This window comes from Erigeron canadensis, chromosome 2, assembly GCF_010389155.1.
Source record: "Erigeron canadensis isolate Cc75 chromosome 2, C_canadensis_v1, whole genome shotgun sequence".
Lineage (NCBI taxonomy): Eukaryota > Viridiplantae > Streptophyta > Magnoliopsida > Asterales > Asteraceae > Erigeron > Erigeron canadensis.
In genome coordinates this window covers 1,990,955-2,008,972 of record NC_057762.1, presented here as the reverse complement: position 1 = coordinate 2,008,972, position 18,018 = coordinate 1,990,955, and the positions used below count along the sequence as shown (strand labels likewise).

The following is an 18,018-nucleotide window of genomic DNA, read 5'->3' as shown; positions in this document are numbered from 1 at the left end:
GTAATGCGTACTTATATTAAAGCGTGTATGTGGCAAAGCATTATGATATGCATGCATGTCTAAGAATTTAGGATACTAGGATTCTAAGATAAAATATGATAAAAGATTTATGTTATCCTGGCAGAGTGAATCAAAAGGAACTTAGAATACCATTTGAAGTTAATCTTGTATCATGTTCTCAGTTCTGAACATGCAATTTCTCGGTTTATACATGGACCGGACCGAGAACCGAATTAGATTATTTTATAGGACCGAGGACCGGACCGTAAGTTTCGGTTCCGTTCGGTTTCGGTCCAACTTCGGGTCGGTTTTCTCGGTTTGGACCGCAATATGAACACCCCTAACAGAAGCAGGGGAATAAAAGGAAGAAAAATGCATCGGATTAACTTCATGAATCTATTATTTTATGAATGTCTTGGATTCCTCCAAGATTTGATCAATTGTACATGTGTGTTTTTTTAGCATATTGTATATTACGATCAACAGTACATGTGTGTTTGTTTCCGTCAATATTATATTTTACAATAGTTAGAACACATGTTCCTATTAATTTCCACATATGTTTGTCACTTTAGAATATGATAATCAGTTACGAAAACATGTGTTTTCCGATGCAAACACTTGTGTCTTTGCGTTCACAAATGTTAATGAATGTATGCTTATGAGGTCTGAAATATATTGGGTTTGATTTACGCTAAACAAATGAGTAACACATTTATGTAAATGGGTTATAACTTTGTTTCATATGATGGGTTATAATTTTGTTTCAGATGGTTTAGCTTAAATGCATATATACATACAGTCGACATTTTGACAATTTTGTTGTGATTTTTTTACACCAGCACAAGTCTAATAATCATATTGTTAGAAGGAAAGAAAGTGGGTCGGTGGATGAAAATCATAGGACTAGAATTAAAAGAAAATGACAGAACCAGGAACTTAAGTGTTAGAGGGTTTTTTTTATAACTATGCATGAATAATGTCAAAATGGATGGTAACGATATTATTGGCTGGAGCGAATCAAGAGGGTGAGAGATTTAGGGGAGAAAGATAATACATTTATTTGTTCCTGATGCTTTAATCTTTTTCTTATATTATAATTATCAAATGCAATTATTAAATTACCAAATTATCCCTAGGCCTTTTAATTTAAACTAGTTCTCACGGTTCTCGACCTTTTTTTGGTTCTCATTTTATCTTTTAGCTATGTATATAATGATAAAACATTACAAGTCTAGAGTGGATAATTTTGCGTGGTCTACTGAAGCTCATGAGCCCAATACTATTAAGCCCACATATATCTTCAAATCCATGATTAAAGCCCACCAGAGACAAATCCACAGTCCATTAACAATAATGACCCGTGCATCTCTGTATTTGCCTACTCTATCGAATAGATCCATCGAACCACAATTACTAGTTTACTACAACAGTTAAATATGTCATATTGAAATTGAACCAAAAAGTTGAATTTCAATCATCATTTTAACAATTTTAGTTATAGGTTATGGTCTAGCTTATAGGTCATCATTACTAAAATGTATTAAACCGAATTTTCGTATATAACATTGTGAGCATAGACAATTTTCATCTCTAGCAAAAGTATAGCTATAACAGTTAAGTTTTGGAAAACGGTCTGAAACTCACAAGCAAAACCTAGTAACTTTGATCATTATATGGAATATGAATATTAATACTCGTAATAAAATGACCAATAATTTAACCTTTAACACCTGTGTGGCTCACTACAAATAATATCACAATGGTCCACATTTTTTTAGTGTAAACAAATAAAAAATTTGTCACGTTTTTATGTGTGTAAAAATATGTAAAACTATAAAATATGTAGACATGTCTTGACCAATAACATTTGGTAAAATTTAATCCTTGAAATTGACGGACATCAACTTTTCACACATTTGGTAACAAAATTAATTCCGTAAAAGAAAATGCGTCATATATCTATCGTAGATATAACTTTATTAAATTTCAAAAGTACTGAAGCAGCATATATATATATATATAGTGTTTACAAAGTGACAAATTAATGTCTATGAATACGTTAATTAAGTGACATTGTTACAAATAATCTGCGTGGCTTGCCATAATCATCAAGGAGAGCATAATCTTAGTAATGACGGCCGTCATTTACAGGCGGTCGTTTAAACCCACCATATGTTAACCCATCTGTACCATACACATTTCCGCCATTCTTATGGACCGATGCGTCGGGTTTCTTCTCGACTAGTAAGGCTACATACATGAGAAAGAATAAAACATAATGAATAATGATTGGTTATTTCCAAATCAGAATTTAAACATGTTATAAATCAACAAAAACAACAAAACCCAATCCTCATATATGGGGTATGGGAGTCAGGCATGTTATTAATTTGTTATCTCTTGGATTCAAAACTTTTTATAAAAAAAAAAAAAAAAGTAGTTTAATTTTAAAGAATTAAGAAGCAGACTTGGTTCCAATAATATGGTTGATTACTAATTAATGAAATCTAGCAAATATTCTCTTGTTAACTTGGATAATGATAAGCAAATGAATTCACCACAACGAATACATACACTTGCGGTATTACTCATACTCAGCTCTCGATCATAGCACATTTGGCGAATACACTTAGGGCGCGTTTGGTTCACATAATATTTCTGGAATGAATGGAATCTTTCGAAGGAATTAAAATCTGAAGGAATAGAATTTGATAGAATGTTTTTGATTTTTTGAGAATTCAAGTGACGGAAGGAATTAAATTCCTTCCTCCATCCCCAAGGAATGGAGATTCCATCAAATGATGGAATGTTTACAGTTCTATGGAATGAGATTCCTCCTTCTTTGAACAACCAAACGCACTAAGGAATGGAATTCAATTCCAATTCCATCAGATTTCATCAAATTTTGTGAAACAAACGCGACCTTAGGGTATTATTCATACTCTCGTCAGAGATGACGTGTATGTGAGTTTTTTTTTTTTTTTTAAAAGATGACACCTTGTGGTAATGTAACCCGGTTAAAGCAATGTAGTTTATAGGGAATGACACTCACCATTGTATGATGAACTCGAGCGCAATTTGAAATGTATCTTTTGAGGAAAGAAAGCTAAAATAATGATAAACTTCTAATAAAAGCCAAATTAGATCATAGTAATGTCTTTAGCATCGATCGGGTGCGGCTCGATCAAATTGCATCACCCTTGCACGTATATTAGTCATATGTCCACACGATACGGCATTGTAATGGCAGCAACATGGTAACGGGTGGCGGCGGCGGTAGCGGCAGTGGCATAGCGGTGTAATTATTAATATAAAAGTTATTTAAAAGTTAAGGATAAATGTTGTAAATTAAGTTCATTAAGAGTATTATAAGTATTTCAAGTATATTATAGGTATTTTAAGTAGAGATCTTTGAAACAGTGAACAAAATGGAAGAAACATTTTGAGGTTATAGACAACTAGATTGAAGAAAAATGAAGAAAACTGAATGTTTTATAATATATTATTGATTGATATTGATAAACGTGAATACCAGTCTAACATTAAATAAAGAAATACCTATTGTTAGTTAAACTTAAGATCTTGTGGTTATCTCATGAGAAGATCCTCACAAAGATGACAATATGATATATAACAGACAGAAGGAAACAATATATACAAACTTTCTGCCATACTGCCAAATAATAAAATAATGTGTATATATATATATAATACAAAAAGATATATGTATATGCATACCTCGAGCCATGTCAGAGGTTTTTGATAAACTTGTAGATGGGCATGAAACCAAGAGGATACAACATAGTACAAAGGCAAAATTGCAACCCATTTTTTTAGTTAGATCTGTTCTTGCAACCCATTCATTTAAATACTATTTATTGTAAATTTTCTTTTAAATAGGACAAAATTAGAATTAAAGCTAATAGTTGTATAGACTTTTCTAGAAAAAATTCTATTGGAAAATTATGTCTAAATGTAGGATGAGTTGTTTTTTATATTATAAATGTAGGACTGTCGTTTTTAAATGTTTTAGTTTTACTATAAAAAGGGATTTGAGGTGCGGTTTTTTATCCGTCTACCTCCTAGCTTTACGTAATGGATCGCATTTGAATTATATTAAATATTGGATTATTTATAAAAATAAAAAAGATATATTATATGGCTGGAAAGTTATTTATCAATTTATATTGAGTACTTACCGTTCGATACTAAGAAAGAAAAAAAAAAGTAGGATTTTAAATTATTTAATACCAAACAACCCAAACCCACCTGATTTTTCCATCTACTTTTTTAATATATATTTTGTTATTTTAGTTTATAATTTCATTCCATTTTAATATTTCAATATTTATATTTGATTGATTAAAATCTATATCTATATCTATCTATATTTATATTTTATTTATATTTAATATAAAAGTTGAGTTTCGAAATCAATCGTAAAACTTCAATTTCTTTCTTCATTGTGATCACTAATTCATGATAAATATTAAAGTTGATTATGAGTATACTTAATAATTTGTTATGTATTTTGTTTAGTTTATGTATGTATGTAAGTAATATAGTGTAATGCATTAAGTGAGTAACTATGAATCATTTACTTGAATGTAATTACTCAAGAATGTTAAACATCAAATTGAATAAATCGAAAAGATTAAACTAATTTAATGAAGTCATTAGTTATATAGACAAATGTCCGCGCGATGCAGTGGTGTGGCAACATCTTATATTTTTAATTATTTGGAAATCATTATTAGAGAAGGTGTTTTGGTTGCTTAACCGTTGGAAGGAATGTGAGTGAGTTATTGATTATATAAAATATTTTATTATTGAGAAAATCATGATCATGATAGTTTTGAAATAATTTCAGTTATACATTCTAAGATTTATATATTTGATGGAGTCTACAAAATAGGTAAACGCACCAAATTTTTCCCCACCACTACCCTGCAATGTGTATAGTATCTTAGTCTTGAAAAAACTAACCTCATCAATGGAAAGTATAGTAAAAGTTACTGAAAAGCATAATGCACTTGTGTTTTTGGATCAGTTCCTGTTTAGTAGATCTACACTATTTAACAAACCAACTATTTCAACCATAAAAACAACTTCCTTGCCGTCCAACAGACAGGTTTTAAACCCTCAAAATTAAAAATCAATTTTTCACTTCTACTGTTATTGAATACTTGAATGTCTTTTAATGAGTTGTTTGAATGATGAAACAACTTGTCAATATTGTTAGACTTTGAATGTAGGCAACTCATCAAAATAACCCTTTCAGCTTCCATAGAAAATTTCCATGGCTTTTTTCTTCTCATCAATTATTGCATACCATGCCATTTTGTAAGAAACATTCACATTCAACTATTCAAGTGATCTATTTTATCAACTTGTATTACGTAATGAGACTTTGAATGTAGGCAACTCATCAAAATAACCCTTCCAGCCTCCATAGAAAATTTCTATGGCTTTTTTCTTCTCATTAATTATTGCATACCATGCCATTTTGTAAGAAACATTCACATTCAATTATCCAAGGGATCTATTTTATCAACTTGTATTACTCAATGAAATTATTTGTTCATTTCGATTTTCCTCCATGCATCTCAATAACATGTATTTGTACCCAAAGTTCAAAGAGTCTTCAAAGGGAAAAAGTTTGAACAATTATGTTTAAAAAGAATTTTAAACCATATACTCGATCTATATATTAATGAAAGCTTCATGAAAATCGATCCAGTTTTATCAGTGAATACTTAATGGGTAAATGCTACTGCGAAACTTCTAATCACGTAAAGATTCAAGGAAATGAATATATACCTAGTCAAATCCAAATACAAGATATACGAGTATGACAACGACAACGACAACGGTACCCAATCATGGCATAACCCGGGGTATGGGGAAGGTATGATGTAGACAAACCTTACCCCTACTCAAAGGTAAAGAGGATGCTTTCAGATCCACTGAAGTGGAAGGGAACTCTGGCCCAAGACTATAACCCTTGCGAAAATACACTACGGCAGGCAAGCCAAAACCAAATAGGGGGAAAACTCTCGATCTCAAACTCTCAATCTCAAATTCTCAATCTCGATCTCAAAAGTAAAGGTTTTCGATCTCAAAACGATGATCTGAGAGAAAGAACCGTTAGAGATTTGAGAGAAAGAGTAGAGAGAGAATCTGATATTTTTAATACAAGATATACGAGTATGATTCAACAAATTACTATATAAAAAAGGGTGGGTGGAATGGGAATTAAATAATCCAAAATTCTATTTTTAGAATACAAAAAGTAACTTATCGTAGTTTTAGCCATATTTTTATAAATAATCCTAGTCTTAGAATTTTTTCACTGTTCTATTAAGATGGTCGCACACAAAATTAATTTATGAAAAGTATGTATTTGTTTAAAAGTCGAATATCACCATTGACTATTTTTGTCAGTGGCGGTTCCACTATATTGCAAGGGGGTTCCATTGACCCTACTTATAATTTATTAAATGTTAAAGAGCTTTTACAATTTTGTTTAAGAACCTCCTTAGAATTTATAAAGGAACCTCCTTAAATTTAAGTTTTATAGGATGATAACTTAAATGAGATTTATGGTTTATATTATTTTATTTTGAAAGAAAAAGATAGTTAGAAATGATGTTTTTATTGGTGTTCGTTGTTTATTTGTAATTCGAGCAACTTATTTTTGCATGCGAGCTAAAATGTTTAATGGGAAATAGTAATTGTTTAATGGTTTAATTAATCGTCGGTTTAGTTGATCAGTTCCCTCTGTTTACAAACTTAAAGAAATTAGAAGGAAAAAATTTGGTTAAATAAATAAGAAAATAAAATCTAACAGGGAAAAATAAGACAACGAAACAAAAGGTGTCATTCTACTTATCTGTACTATCTAATAAAACAAATCATCTTTTTTGTTAATTTTCTGTCTTTGAAAAACTAAAAATATCTTTATCTTTTATCCACTAATTTAAACATCTCAATCTAATATACCTATAATACCCTTAATGAAATAATTTACAGTATAGATCCCGCAACACTTAAAATAATTACAATACAATCTTTAACATCAATTACTTTTACATTCACCACTGTCGATGCCTCATCACCGTCCCCGCCGCCGCCCCAGCCACCGTCACCACCACCGCTTCCGCCATCACTATCCCACCACCGCTGTATTGTGCGGGCATAAGTCTAGTAACTATAACCAAGAAGAAACTAATAAATGAAAAGTAAAAAAAAAAAAAAAAAAGTCAAGAAACAACATAGACATAGACAAAGAAAAACCTGTGATGCTAAATAATCAACCAACATTGCGAGAAAGCAATATGTATGTAACTTATATATTTATGAGAAAATGAGGTATGTGGTTGTTAAACACTCGAGTTTGGTGTAAAACCCTTACATACTAATTTTTTAATATATCTATAAATGTTTGGCCGTCATGCTTTTTATGGATTAAAAAAACAAGATGTGAGGGGTTCTATACTCAAGCTTGGGTTTCTAACAGCCACATAAACCCTAACCTGTATATATATATATATATGAGAAAATGGAGTATGTGTCTGTTAGACACCCAAGCTTGGGTATAAAACACCTCACATATTAATTTTTTTTTAATATATTTATAAATGTTTGGCCCTCATGCTTTTTATGGATTAAAAAAACAAGATGTGAGAGGTTCTACACCCGAACTTAAGTGTCTAACAGCCACATAAACCTTAACCTCTATATATATATATATCAAAAAGTAAAAAAAAAAAAAAAAAAAAAAAAAACAAGAACTTCAAAAGAAAACACAAAACAAACTCTTACATAAAACAAATTAAGCATGGTCTTGTCTTCTTCAACCATCTTCTTACTTGTAATTACATGTACAGTTTTCACCATTTTAAATGTTGCTAATTCAGACTCATCATCATCAAATGAAGAAGTTGATGCACTCTTAAAATGGAAAGTAACTCTCAAAAGCCAAAAAACCAACAATCTTGTACTACCTTCATGGACAAATGATAATGTCAATCTCAATCTCTCTTCACAAAAGTCAAACTCTCCATGTAACTGGAAAGGAATCATGTGTGATGATAATGGCAACGTATATCGTCTGAACCTTTCTTCGTCTTTTTTAAGCGGTACACTTGAACACTTCTCATTCTCTTCGTTTCCGAATATTATATGTATTGAACTAACTTTCAATAACTTTTCGGGGATCATCCCATCAGAAATCCGTCACTTGTCAAAACTCCTTTATCTTTATCTTGGTGGAAATCGATTTGTCGGAACAATCCCTCCTGAAATTGGTGAATTGAGAAATCTTGAAATACTTGAATTGTATGACAATAAGTTGAATGGTTCAATTCCAAATGGTTTTTGTGAATTGAGGTCTCTTTCTGAGCTTGTGTTATTTACTAACAATCTTTATGGTTCTATTCCTACGTGTTTTGGGCAGTTAACGAATTTGAGCCGTGTTTATTTGGATTCTAACAACATTTCTGGTCCGATTCCTAATGAACTGGGAAATCTTTATAAGGTTAGCGAACTTGTTATGAATAATAACTCTCTAACTGGTTCTATTCCAAAAACTTTTGCCAATTTGAAAAACTTGTCATTCTTGAATCTTTCCGAGAATAAGCTGAATGGATCTATCCCGAAAGAAATAGGCAACTTGACTTCACTCGAATGGCTCGTGTTAAGCACTAACGAACTTAGTGGTCCGATTCCTTTGTCTATAGGTGAACTCAAATCCCTTCGTTTTCTTCGTCTATCTTCAAACAAACTTTCTGGTCCTCTTCCACAAGAGTTGGGAAACTTAGTATCACTTTTCAGTTTGCAAATAAGTAATAATCAACTCAATGGGTCCATTCCAAGTTCATTGGGTAAGTTGACAAACTTAGAAAAACTGTTTCTGTATGACAATCAGTTTTCGGGTCCTATTCCACAAGAACTAGGAAAACTGAAGTTGGTTCAAATAGATATGAGCAACAATGAATTTTCTGGCAGTTTGCCGGATGAAATCTGTAACGGAGGAAGACTTGAAGTCCTGATCCTTGTTAATAATAATCTAACGGGTCGTATTCCAAAGAGTGTGTACAACTGCTCAAGTTTGCTCCGAGTAAGGTTTGATGGGAACAATCTAACCGGAGATATTTCCAAAAATTTTGGTGTGTATCCGCATCTCAATTACATTAATCTCAACGACAACAAGCTTCATGGGGAGATCTCAGACAGTTGGAGTAAGTGCGAGAATTTATCAACTATACAAATGGGAGGAAATCTAATCAACGGTAGCATACCTTCGTCGCTTGGAAACTCTTTTCAATTAAAAGAGCTCAACCTATCATCCAATGACTTGGTTGGTGAGATACCGAAGGAGTTTGGAAGAATGACTCGTTTGCTGAAACTTAATCTAAGCAATAACCATCTTTCTAGTCGCATACCACAAGAACTAGGATCGCTAACTGAATTAACGTCCCTTGATCTGTCCATGAATAAGTTAAACGGGTCCATTCCTTCTTCCCTTGGGGAATGCTCAAAGCTCATCTATTTATACTTGAACAGCAACGGATTTATAAATGAAATCCCAATTCAAATAGGTAGATTTGTTCAACTATCATTTCTTGATTTGAGTCACAATTTGCTAATAGGAAGGATACCATCTACTATATCGGGTCTAAGCAGTTTGGAGAAGCTCAATCTTTCTCATAATAAACTCTCGGGTTCTATACCAAAGATCATGGAATCAATGAATGCTTTGTTGAGCATTGACCTATCGTATAATCAGCTTGAAGGTCCTGTTCCCGAAAGCAAAGGTTTTTCCATAGAAACATTGCAAGGGAACAAAGGTTTGTGTGGAAATGTTAGAGGAATGAAGCCATGTCCTTTAAAAAATCATTCTCAGAAGGGAAGCCGCAAACTGACACTCCTGATTTCACTTCCACTTGTTGTTGCTCTTCTATTTGGTGTTCTCGGGGTCATTTTAATTTTCTATACCCGGAGATCTAAGAAGAGATCATCAACACCACTACAGGAGGATGCTGCAGACACAAAAGGTGCAGATTTCTTTTCAATTTCGAATTTTGATGGAAAGGAGACTTACCAAGAAATCCTAAGGGTAACCGAAGAGTTTAACGAAGCATATTGCCTCGGAAAGGGAGGATTTGGAAGTGTGTACAAAGCAAAGTTGGCATCAGGTGAGGTTGTTGCGGTAAAGAGACTTCATTCGTCCTCTGAGGTAATCAATCGTGTTGATTTTCTAAATGAGATCAAAGCATTGACAATAATAAGACACCGAAACATTGTTAAGCTACATGGCTATTGTTCGCACGTTAGAAACTCATTTTTGGTTTACCAGTATCTTGAAGGGGGTAGTCTAGCTAGTGCATTGAGCGACAGTAGGAGTGCTCAAAATCTAGATTGGACCAAAAGGGTGAACATCATCAAAGGTGTTACTTACGCTTTATCGTATATGCACCATGATTGTTCACCCCCTATCGTTCATCGAGACATATCAAGCAAAAATATTTTGCTTGATTCAGATTATGAAGCTTATATTTCAGATTTTGGTACCGCAAAGATTTTGAACCAAAACTCATCAAATTGGAGTAACGTTGCAGGAACATATGGATACCTTGCACCAGGTAATTTATTGATCATGGTCTTTAAGTTATCACACAAAGTTAAATGGTGCTTAGTAACTCTGAATATAAACAACTTTATACGATTTGAACTTTATACGATTTGTCATAGTGTGTATCAAACTTCAATTTTGTGCATTTTTATGTAATGAACATTTAAATCCCGGTTGTTGTATGTATCATGATATGTGTGGCAACTATATAAGCCGCCACATCTAATGTTACCTTGTTAGTTTGCAACTTTTGATTGGTCGAATACATACAATAAGCGATATTTGAAAATTCATCACACAATACACAAAAATGAAAATCAATACACACTATAATAATTCGTGTATAGTTATTAACATTTTATTTTGTTTTTGCAGAACTCGCCTACACAATGAAAGTAACAGAAAAGTGTGATGTGTATAGCTATGGGGTTCTAGCGTTGGAAGTCATTAAAGGAGAACATCCAGGTGATTTCATTACTTCTCTAACATCTCCTTCTGCTGGGCAGATCAAGCTGAGCGATCTGCTGGATCATCGTCTTCCAATTCCACTCCCAGAGATCGAGAAAGTTCTAACATCCATTTTGATACAAGCAATAAGATGTGTAAATTCGAAACCTGAATTAAGGCCTTCCATGCATTATATTTCGAAAGAAATATCATAGTTGGTATGCAACATGTATATTCTAGCTAGTATTGTTATGGCAATTACTAAATGGATTACGACCATCTCAAGTTGAAATTAATATGATCAAGCACTGTAAACTAAGAAATATCAATGTTTTTTTTTTTTTACTTTGGTGACGTTCCTGTCATTGCTAAATGTCTGTCGCCAAATGAAAAAGAAAGGTAGCGTGTTGATGAGGATATCTCATATCTCTGTTCAATGGCAAGTGGGAAATAGTCATAAACCTTACCAAAACAGAGTCAAGTTTGGGCCACACTACATTATAAACCGTGACCATCATGACAACCTAGACAAGTTTAAATGATTCGTCAAAAAAGGTTGGCCAAAAACATAAGAGTTTATAACATGGTAGGGTCTAGGCATTGTAGGCATTGATTCCAAAAGGTGGGTTATCGAAAATTTCTCCAAAAAACTGTTGAGTTTGTGAATCTTTCTAGTCTTTATCTTGAATCTTTCTTATCATCTTTACCTTTCATCTCGATATCAAACTTTCAGAAGATAATTGTTAAGGAAATTCCTAAGATAATTAATAAAAAACAACATGCTAACAATTATATCAAAAGGCTATTGCATAATTATCGATACACGACGTGGTAGGGATAATATGCAACACAAGGTGAAACAAAAAGCATAAAATAAATAAAAATAAAAATTATGGGTATGGGCCTTTTTTTATGGATAGGGAAAGTGGAAAACTGGTCTTCAATGAGTCATAGAATTATCCACCCATTTTACGTTTGGGTATGGGCCGTTTATTTCTAGTCTGTTAACACACATTAGACGATCACTTATTCTAGTATAGTGGTATCTGGTTTAAAGCAAGTTCTCAATGAATTTCTAAAGGTAAAAGGTTACGAGCGGATCCAGAGGTTGCCATTTCGACCCATATACATACGAAAGGATCGACTCAGGTTAACGGGTCAAATACCACCGGAAGTGTGTTTTTAGATTAAAAGACCTCCTAAATTTTTTTATTAAAAGGATAGACTAATATTGAAACAGTACATCATCCTGTAAGCAATATATCAAATGCCAAGCGGAACCGTTTCAACCAATAAAGAAATTACACGCATTTGACCCATTATCCAACATGCCCAACCAGTCTGCAAAATATGATGCTTTGCCTTTTTTACATTTCCGGAAAAATTCGTGTATTCTGTCGGATTAGACCCACCATACATGGCGAGAACTTAAGACAACAAAGCCCGTTATTCCTGTAGATGCAAATGGTATACTCCTCAAGTTTACAGAGAACAAGACAAAACTATACAACTTTGACAAGGTTTTGGACCCTGGTTCATCACAAGGTGCTTTGTGTTTCTCGTAACTTTACCCTTTTATCTGCAGTGTAGACACCTAACAGATGCATTATCATAATCTTAAACTATCAGATGCATTAAATCTGCCTTGAATGCATATAATATCTGCATACTAGCATATGGGCAGATAGGCACAGACAAAACATTCACAATGGTATAGAAGATACATATAGCATTGAGGTGGCAATTATGACTCTGTTGTATGGTCAAGGTCTTAATTCGGTTTAACACGTGTCCCAATATATACACATCTTTCAACACTCAGAAACGACTAATAAGCTGGATCTGGGAGTGACATTTTCCGAATATAAGTGAAAGGGCATAATCGGGATTGTCACTTCTGGTTATGTTGCTTCACAATTGTGTGACAAAATTATGTCTTTTTTCCCTTGCATTAAGTCTTTAAGTAATCACTTAAGAAAAGGCAAATTTGCTCAAAGTCTTTAGGTAAATAAGCAAATTTGTCACTAGGAATAAAAACCAAAATAGGGTAATAGCTTAAAGTCTTTAGAAAAATAAGCGATATCAATTCCCTTCACCACTATCTGGTTTGAGATAAGTATTCCGAATTTCATATAATGCAGAGATAGTAGAGAATGTAAAAGGAGTACAAAGAATCAAAGAACCTTTGAACCTGACGTGTAATCAAATCAATAAGTTAATCGATCAGTTATCAAGGCAGGCTTCAAGGTACTTTTGAGGTTGATGATATTTTCTTTTTGATCTGTAGCATTCCCGACAGTAAGAATAAAGAGGTGCATAACAACTTTTAATCAGTAGTAAGAAATGAAATCAAAACAGGTTACTTACATACCAGTTTGTACATAATAAATTCTATAAAACAATCATGGTTTATTCTGACAATTAGTCTTGAAAGCACTTGGCCATGAGGTTAGCAACTCCACTTTCACCCTTTCTTCTCATATATGCAGCACTGAAAGTCTGCAACTTTTTCAACTATGTAAGGTGCAAGCAAATAAGCTGTGCTCATCATGTTGTTTTGCTCTTTAGTTGCTAAAAATCAGTTACGCCCTTACGGGGGTTTGTTGAAGGTGAAGGAATTGTCACAATTTTTTTTTTCAGCAACATTTTGGTACCAAGTGAATGCATTCACAAAACGGGCATCACCTGTTATCACTTATCAACAAGAATTTGTCTTCTACTTTGTAGGGGGTTTTTTTTTTAAAGGTAACTTTTTATTCACAAATACCTGACAAAATGTCAGGGGCAACTATTACATACAATACCTTAACTAATTAAAGTAATTTATTCTACCTTTAACTAATGACATTACGGATACAAGACGAAAGTAATTTATTCTACCGTAACTAATGACAAGCGGCCCCTCCCTGTTGTCGTACATCACTTGGTTAATCCACCCAATCTTTTTAATGCGAACATCTTTTTGTGACTAGTTACTGATCAAGTAAAAGCAGTGTTTCCAAATATGAACACAAAAAGAAGTCATATTCTGCTCCATCAATCCCAAGATTATCAATGGCTTCTGAGTTGGGATTGTAAATTGACACTTCAGCATTACAATTCAAGTTTTGTTGCATTTCCATTATTAGTTCACCAGTCATCCTAAAGCCTAGTATTTGGAGTATTGAGGCATCTGGTAGGTCAATGGCGTATAGCTTTATAAACGATCGACTAACACCTTCTCCTTCATCATCCAAAGACAACAACGACAACCTGATACATCTTTCTCAAACTTTCCATGGTATGCAAGCAAAACAAGAGACTCCCGTAGCTAAGATATAGACATACAAAACTGGTTAGTTAAACTATCTGGGAGGATTATCTCTTCAAATTCTTGGCAATCAAATCAAACGACATGATCAAAAAATGTAACTGAGATTCATCAAAAGCAACCCAAACCTATCGATAAAAACGTGATACCCTTCAAGTCTAATTGATTCGCGGGGCAAATTGGTAGATAGAACACTCCAACACCCAATGCCCAACGTACAAACATGACGCTTTTCAATTTCTGAACAAGATATTCAATCCTGATAATAGTTGGATCAAAAGTAACAGGACAAACCCCAAAACCAAAATCTTCATCATCAACCGTGACATCGCCATAGTTTGGAAAATCACACATATATGGCACTTTAAAATTAATGGATTTCCTTATTGAAGGATTCCAAAGAGAAGCGTCTATTCTAAATTTCTAACCGAATTCAAAACACGAGATTTTGCGATAATAAACCTTAAGGCACAATATAAAAAAAAATCTTAATAAGGTCAGGAATGGTGGGAATTAATTCTTGTTGGACAAAACTATAATCATCATTATTATCTCAACTCTTGAGAAAGTTTGTACCTTAAGATGAAACGATCATCGGATTGTAAGAAATTATAAAATCGGGGCTGTCGATCAAACTTTTGTATGATTTGGAAACAGATCTGAATTAGATTAGTGGCTTTACAGGAAGTCTTTTCAGGATTTCAGCATGAATTTCAATAGGTATATTTTCTGACATTTTGATTTGAGGAGTATGGATGGATAAATGAATGTTGATATTAGGGTTTTTCTTTCAGGATGAGGATACAAGAAGTGTTAAACAAATTACCCTATATAGAATTACAAATCATGTAACTAAGTAAGTTTAAGGTACATATAACATTTAGCAAAGTTTAAGGATGTTCTTTAAAGTTTAAACCAGATGGACATTTAGCAAAGTTTAAGGTACAAATCCCACTTTTTTAACAAATCTTTTTGACTTTTTAAGGCTGAAATTGCTAGAAACCAGATGGACTTGGGTTGGGATGGGTTGGGTTGGGTTGGGTTGGATTGGATTGGATTGGATTGGTAGAGGTCAAGCACTCAAGCTTCCCTTGATATCTTCATTTTTATTTTATTTTTATTTTATTTTTAAAGTTAGTTTCGATTTAAACGTACTAGAGGTAATTTTAACTAGCGATTTGCTGGACCTCGAACCTCTCCTCATGGAAAATACTTGAGATGAGAAACCCAAAACTCGACCCGAGACCTTAGGAAAAAACTCACATCCGAGACCCACATAGTGGATTTAGAAGATACCTCTGGCCAACCCACCTAAGTGGAGTTGGTTTCTTCATTTTTACTTGATATATTGGTTGTAGGTTCTATCCTATCGACGAATAATTTCAATATATCATTATTAAAATGTAGTTCAACAACTACAAAATCGAATTGGAATTAAAATACATAATTACATATGAAATTATTTACTGAATTTAGAATACTAATCCTACTATAGGAACTTGGTAGAACTTAATATTAGTATTTGACAATGGATTGATATATTATTGTTTATTATGAATCATGACCTACTAAAAGGTTCGAGTTTTTGTTTGTTATGATTACAATCTTAAATTAATGTAAAGGAAAGGATAACATTATTTATAAGTGAAACTTTAAATAGATGAAGTTTTTTTGTTTAGGTCACCAAGAGAAGTCGAGTTTTTTGAAATTAGATATACGTAGTTCTTTCGTGACCATTTTCAATCACTTCCCAATGTATATGAAACTTTGACTACTCTTTATAGGATTTTTGAATTTAAGTTCTTATGTTTGTATTCATGTCCCGACCAGTTTATCTTTTCTTTTTAAAGTGATACCCCGATTTGTTTTTTATATAACATCAAACAGTTTTTATAAGTAGTATATGGCCGAATACCATACTAATTTCACAATTCATATGTATGATATCCCTCGTATATATGTGGAACTTACTAAAACTAGCAAAACCAAAAACCATTACATGATTGAAAGTAAATAACTTATGCTAAAAACAATGACTCGTTTACCTATTCAAAACTATACTAATTAAGTGGCGATGAGTCAAAGTTGTCAGGGACCCCCTTTAAGTTTGGACGTTAAATCTGAAACTGAACGAGCGACGACACAATATGGTTATACGTTCACGTCTTATAAATCTTAAATGTTTGATAAATAGAAAATAACAAAATTGGGCCGTTTTGTTGAAAAAATAAAAATAAATAAATAAAAAAAGAGTGATTTTGAATGGCAAGTCAGATAACCCATTTTACATTTGGGTATGGGCCATTTTTTTCTAGTCATCCAACACACATTGGCCCTAGTTACTCTCACAGGACAATCTCTTGATCCTGTATGTGGTTAAAAGCTGAATTCATATTATATGGTTTCTATATCTTGTTTAATTTAATCAATTCTGAACTTAAAAAAAAAAAAGCATTTGGAGTTACTTATTTAATTTAATCAATTCTGAACTTAAAAAAAGTTTAATTAGCATTAACGGACAAAGTTGTTTTTGTATTCATTCCAATCTCACTTGATTATTTTAAGAACGAGGCAGGTTTTGATTGTAACGTGGATCCCTATAAAGGTGTAAACGTGGAAAGTTATAAAAGAATGAATTATTTGTTTATTGGTCTATTTGTTTATTGGACCCACGAAAAATAATACATCTATCTACATATCTAATTTCTGAGACGTGGCGAGCGACTACGAATGAAAATTTTATTAAATTATTATTTCCTTGAAATCTATAAAGTTTTGAAATATATCATTAATAATAATTTAATTAAAATTTTACTAACTATAATTTTTTTGGATGGCTATTGGCCTATCGCGCACTTGCTATAATAAGATTTTTAAAAAAAACTATAATAAGATAAGATATTGAGTATCTTCTCTCAAATTTCCATTACAACACTTTAAACCAGTAATAAAATAATTTATTGCATTATTTTATCATGTTATTTCACGCGTTTATAAAAATAAAACTAAAATTATAATTATAATTATAAGAACAAATAAAGCGAAGTACAAGAAGTAAAACTATCAAATATTTCTACAAAATATTTTACTTCGTTATCTATACTACTTATTAAAGAAAATACTCTCATATTGAAAGTTACATCGGAGGAAATGTCTAAAATGCCCTTTCATATAATATTTTTATCTACTACCCTTAAAATATGTAATATTTTTACTTAGCACTAAAATATTTTTACTTACACTACCTCTTAACGTTAATGATTAAGTTATACTATCAATCCTTTATTTTTTGAAATATCCCCATTAATAATCTACATCAATCGACGTCTCATCTACCACAAATAGTCGCATTTACCACCACATTGTCGCCGCCACGATTACCGCCGCATTGCGCGGGTAACGTGCTAGTTATAAAAATATAAGAAAACAGAAATTTGTAAGGACTTTTGAAAATGGACATATATATAAATTAAAATTTCTAAAAATGTATCATTAAAGTTAAGAAAATTAATGAATATTGTTAGCATTAGGTAGTATTATTACTAGGAGCGTTGAATGTGTGATTACCTTTTCTTTCTTTATTTAAGAAAGAAAAGGAAAAAAATAACATTCATTTATAAAG

The 18,018-nt window shown here is 32.5% G+C and overlaps 1 protein-coding gene and 1 long non-coding RNA gene across 2 annotated transcripts; one reads left to right on the top strand and one right to left on the bottom strand.

Annotated features, from left to right (window-relative positions):
* Positions 1-1,940: 1,940 nt before the first annotated feature.
* Positions 1,941-3,952, bottom strand: LOC122590029. The gene is made up of 2 exons (XR_006322388.1): positions 3,742-3,952; positions 1,941-2,253 (listed from the first exon to the last, which is right to left on the bottom strand). It is a non-coding gene; the product is annotated as an uncharacterized LOC122590029 (long non-coding RNA).
* A 4,550-nt stretch (positions 3,953-8,502) lies between these two features.
* Positions 8,503-11,320, top strand: LOC122589440 (MDIS1-interacting receptor like kinase 2-like). The gene is made up of 2 exons (XM_043761731.1): positions 8,503-10,649; positions 11,015-11,320. Exons 1-2 carry the CDS (start codon positions 8,558-8,560, stop codon positions 11,299-11,301), a joined length of 2,379 nt encoding a protein of 792 aa, XP_043617666.1. The 5' UTR covers positions 8,503-8,557; the 3' UTR covers positions 11,302-11,320.
* The last annotated feature ends 6,698 nt before the right edge of the window (positions 11,321-18,018 follow it).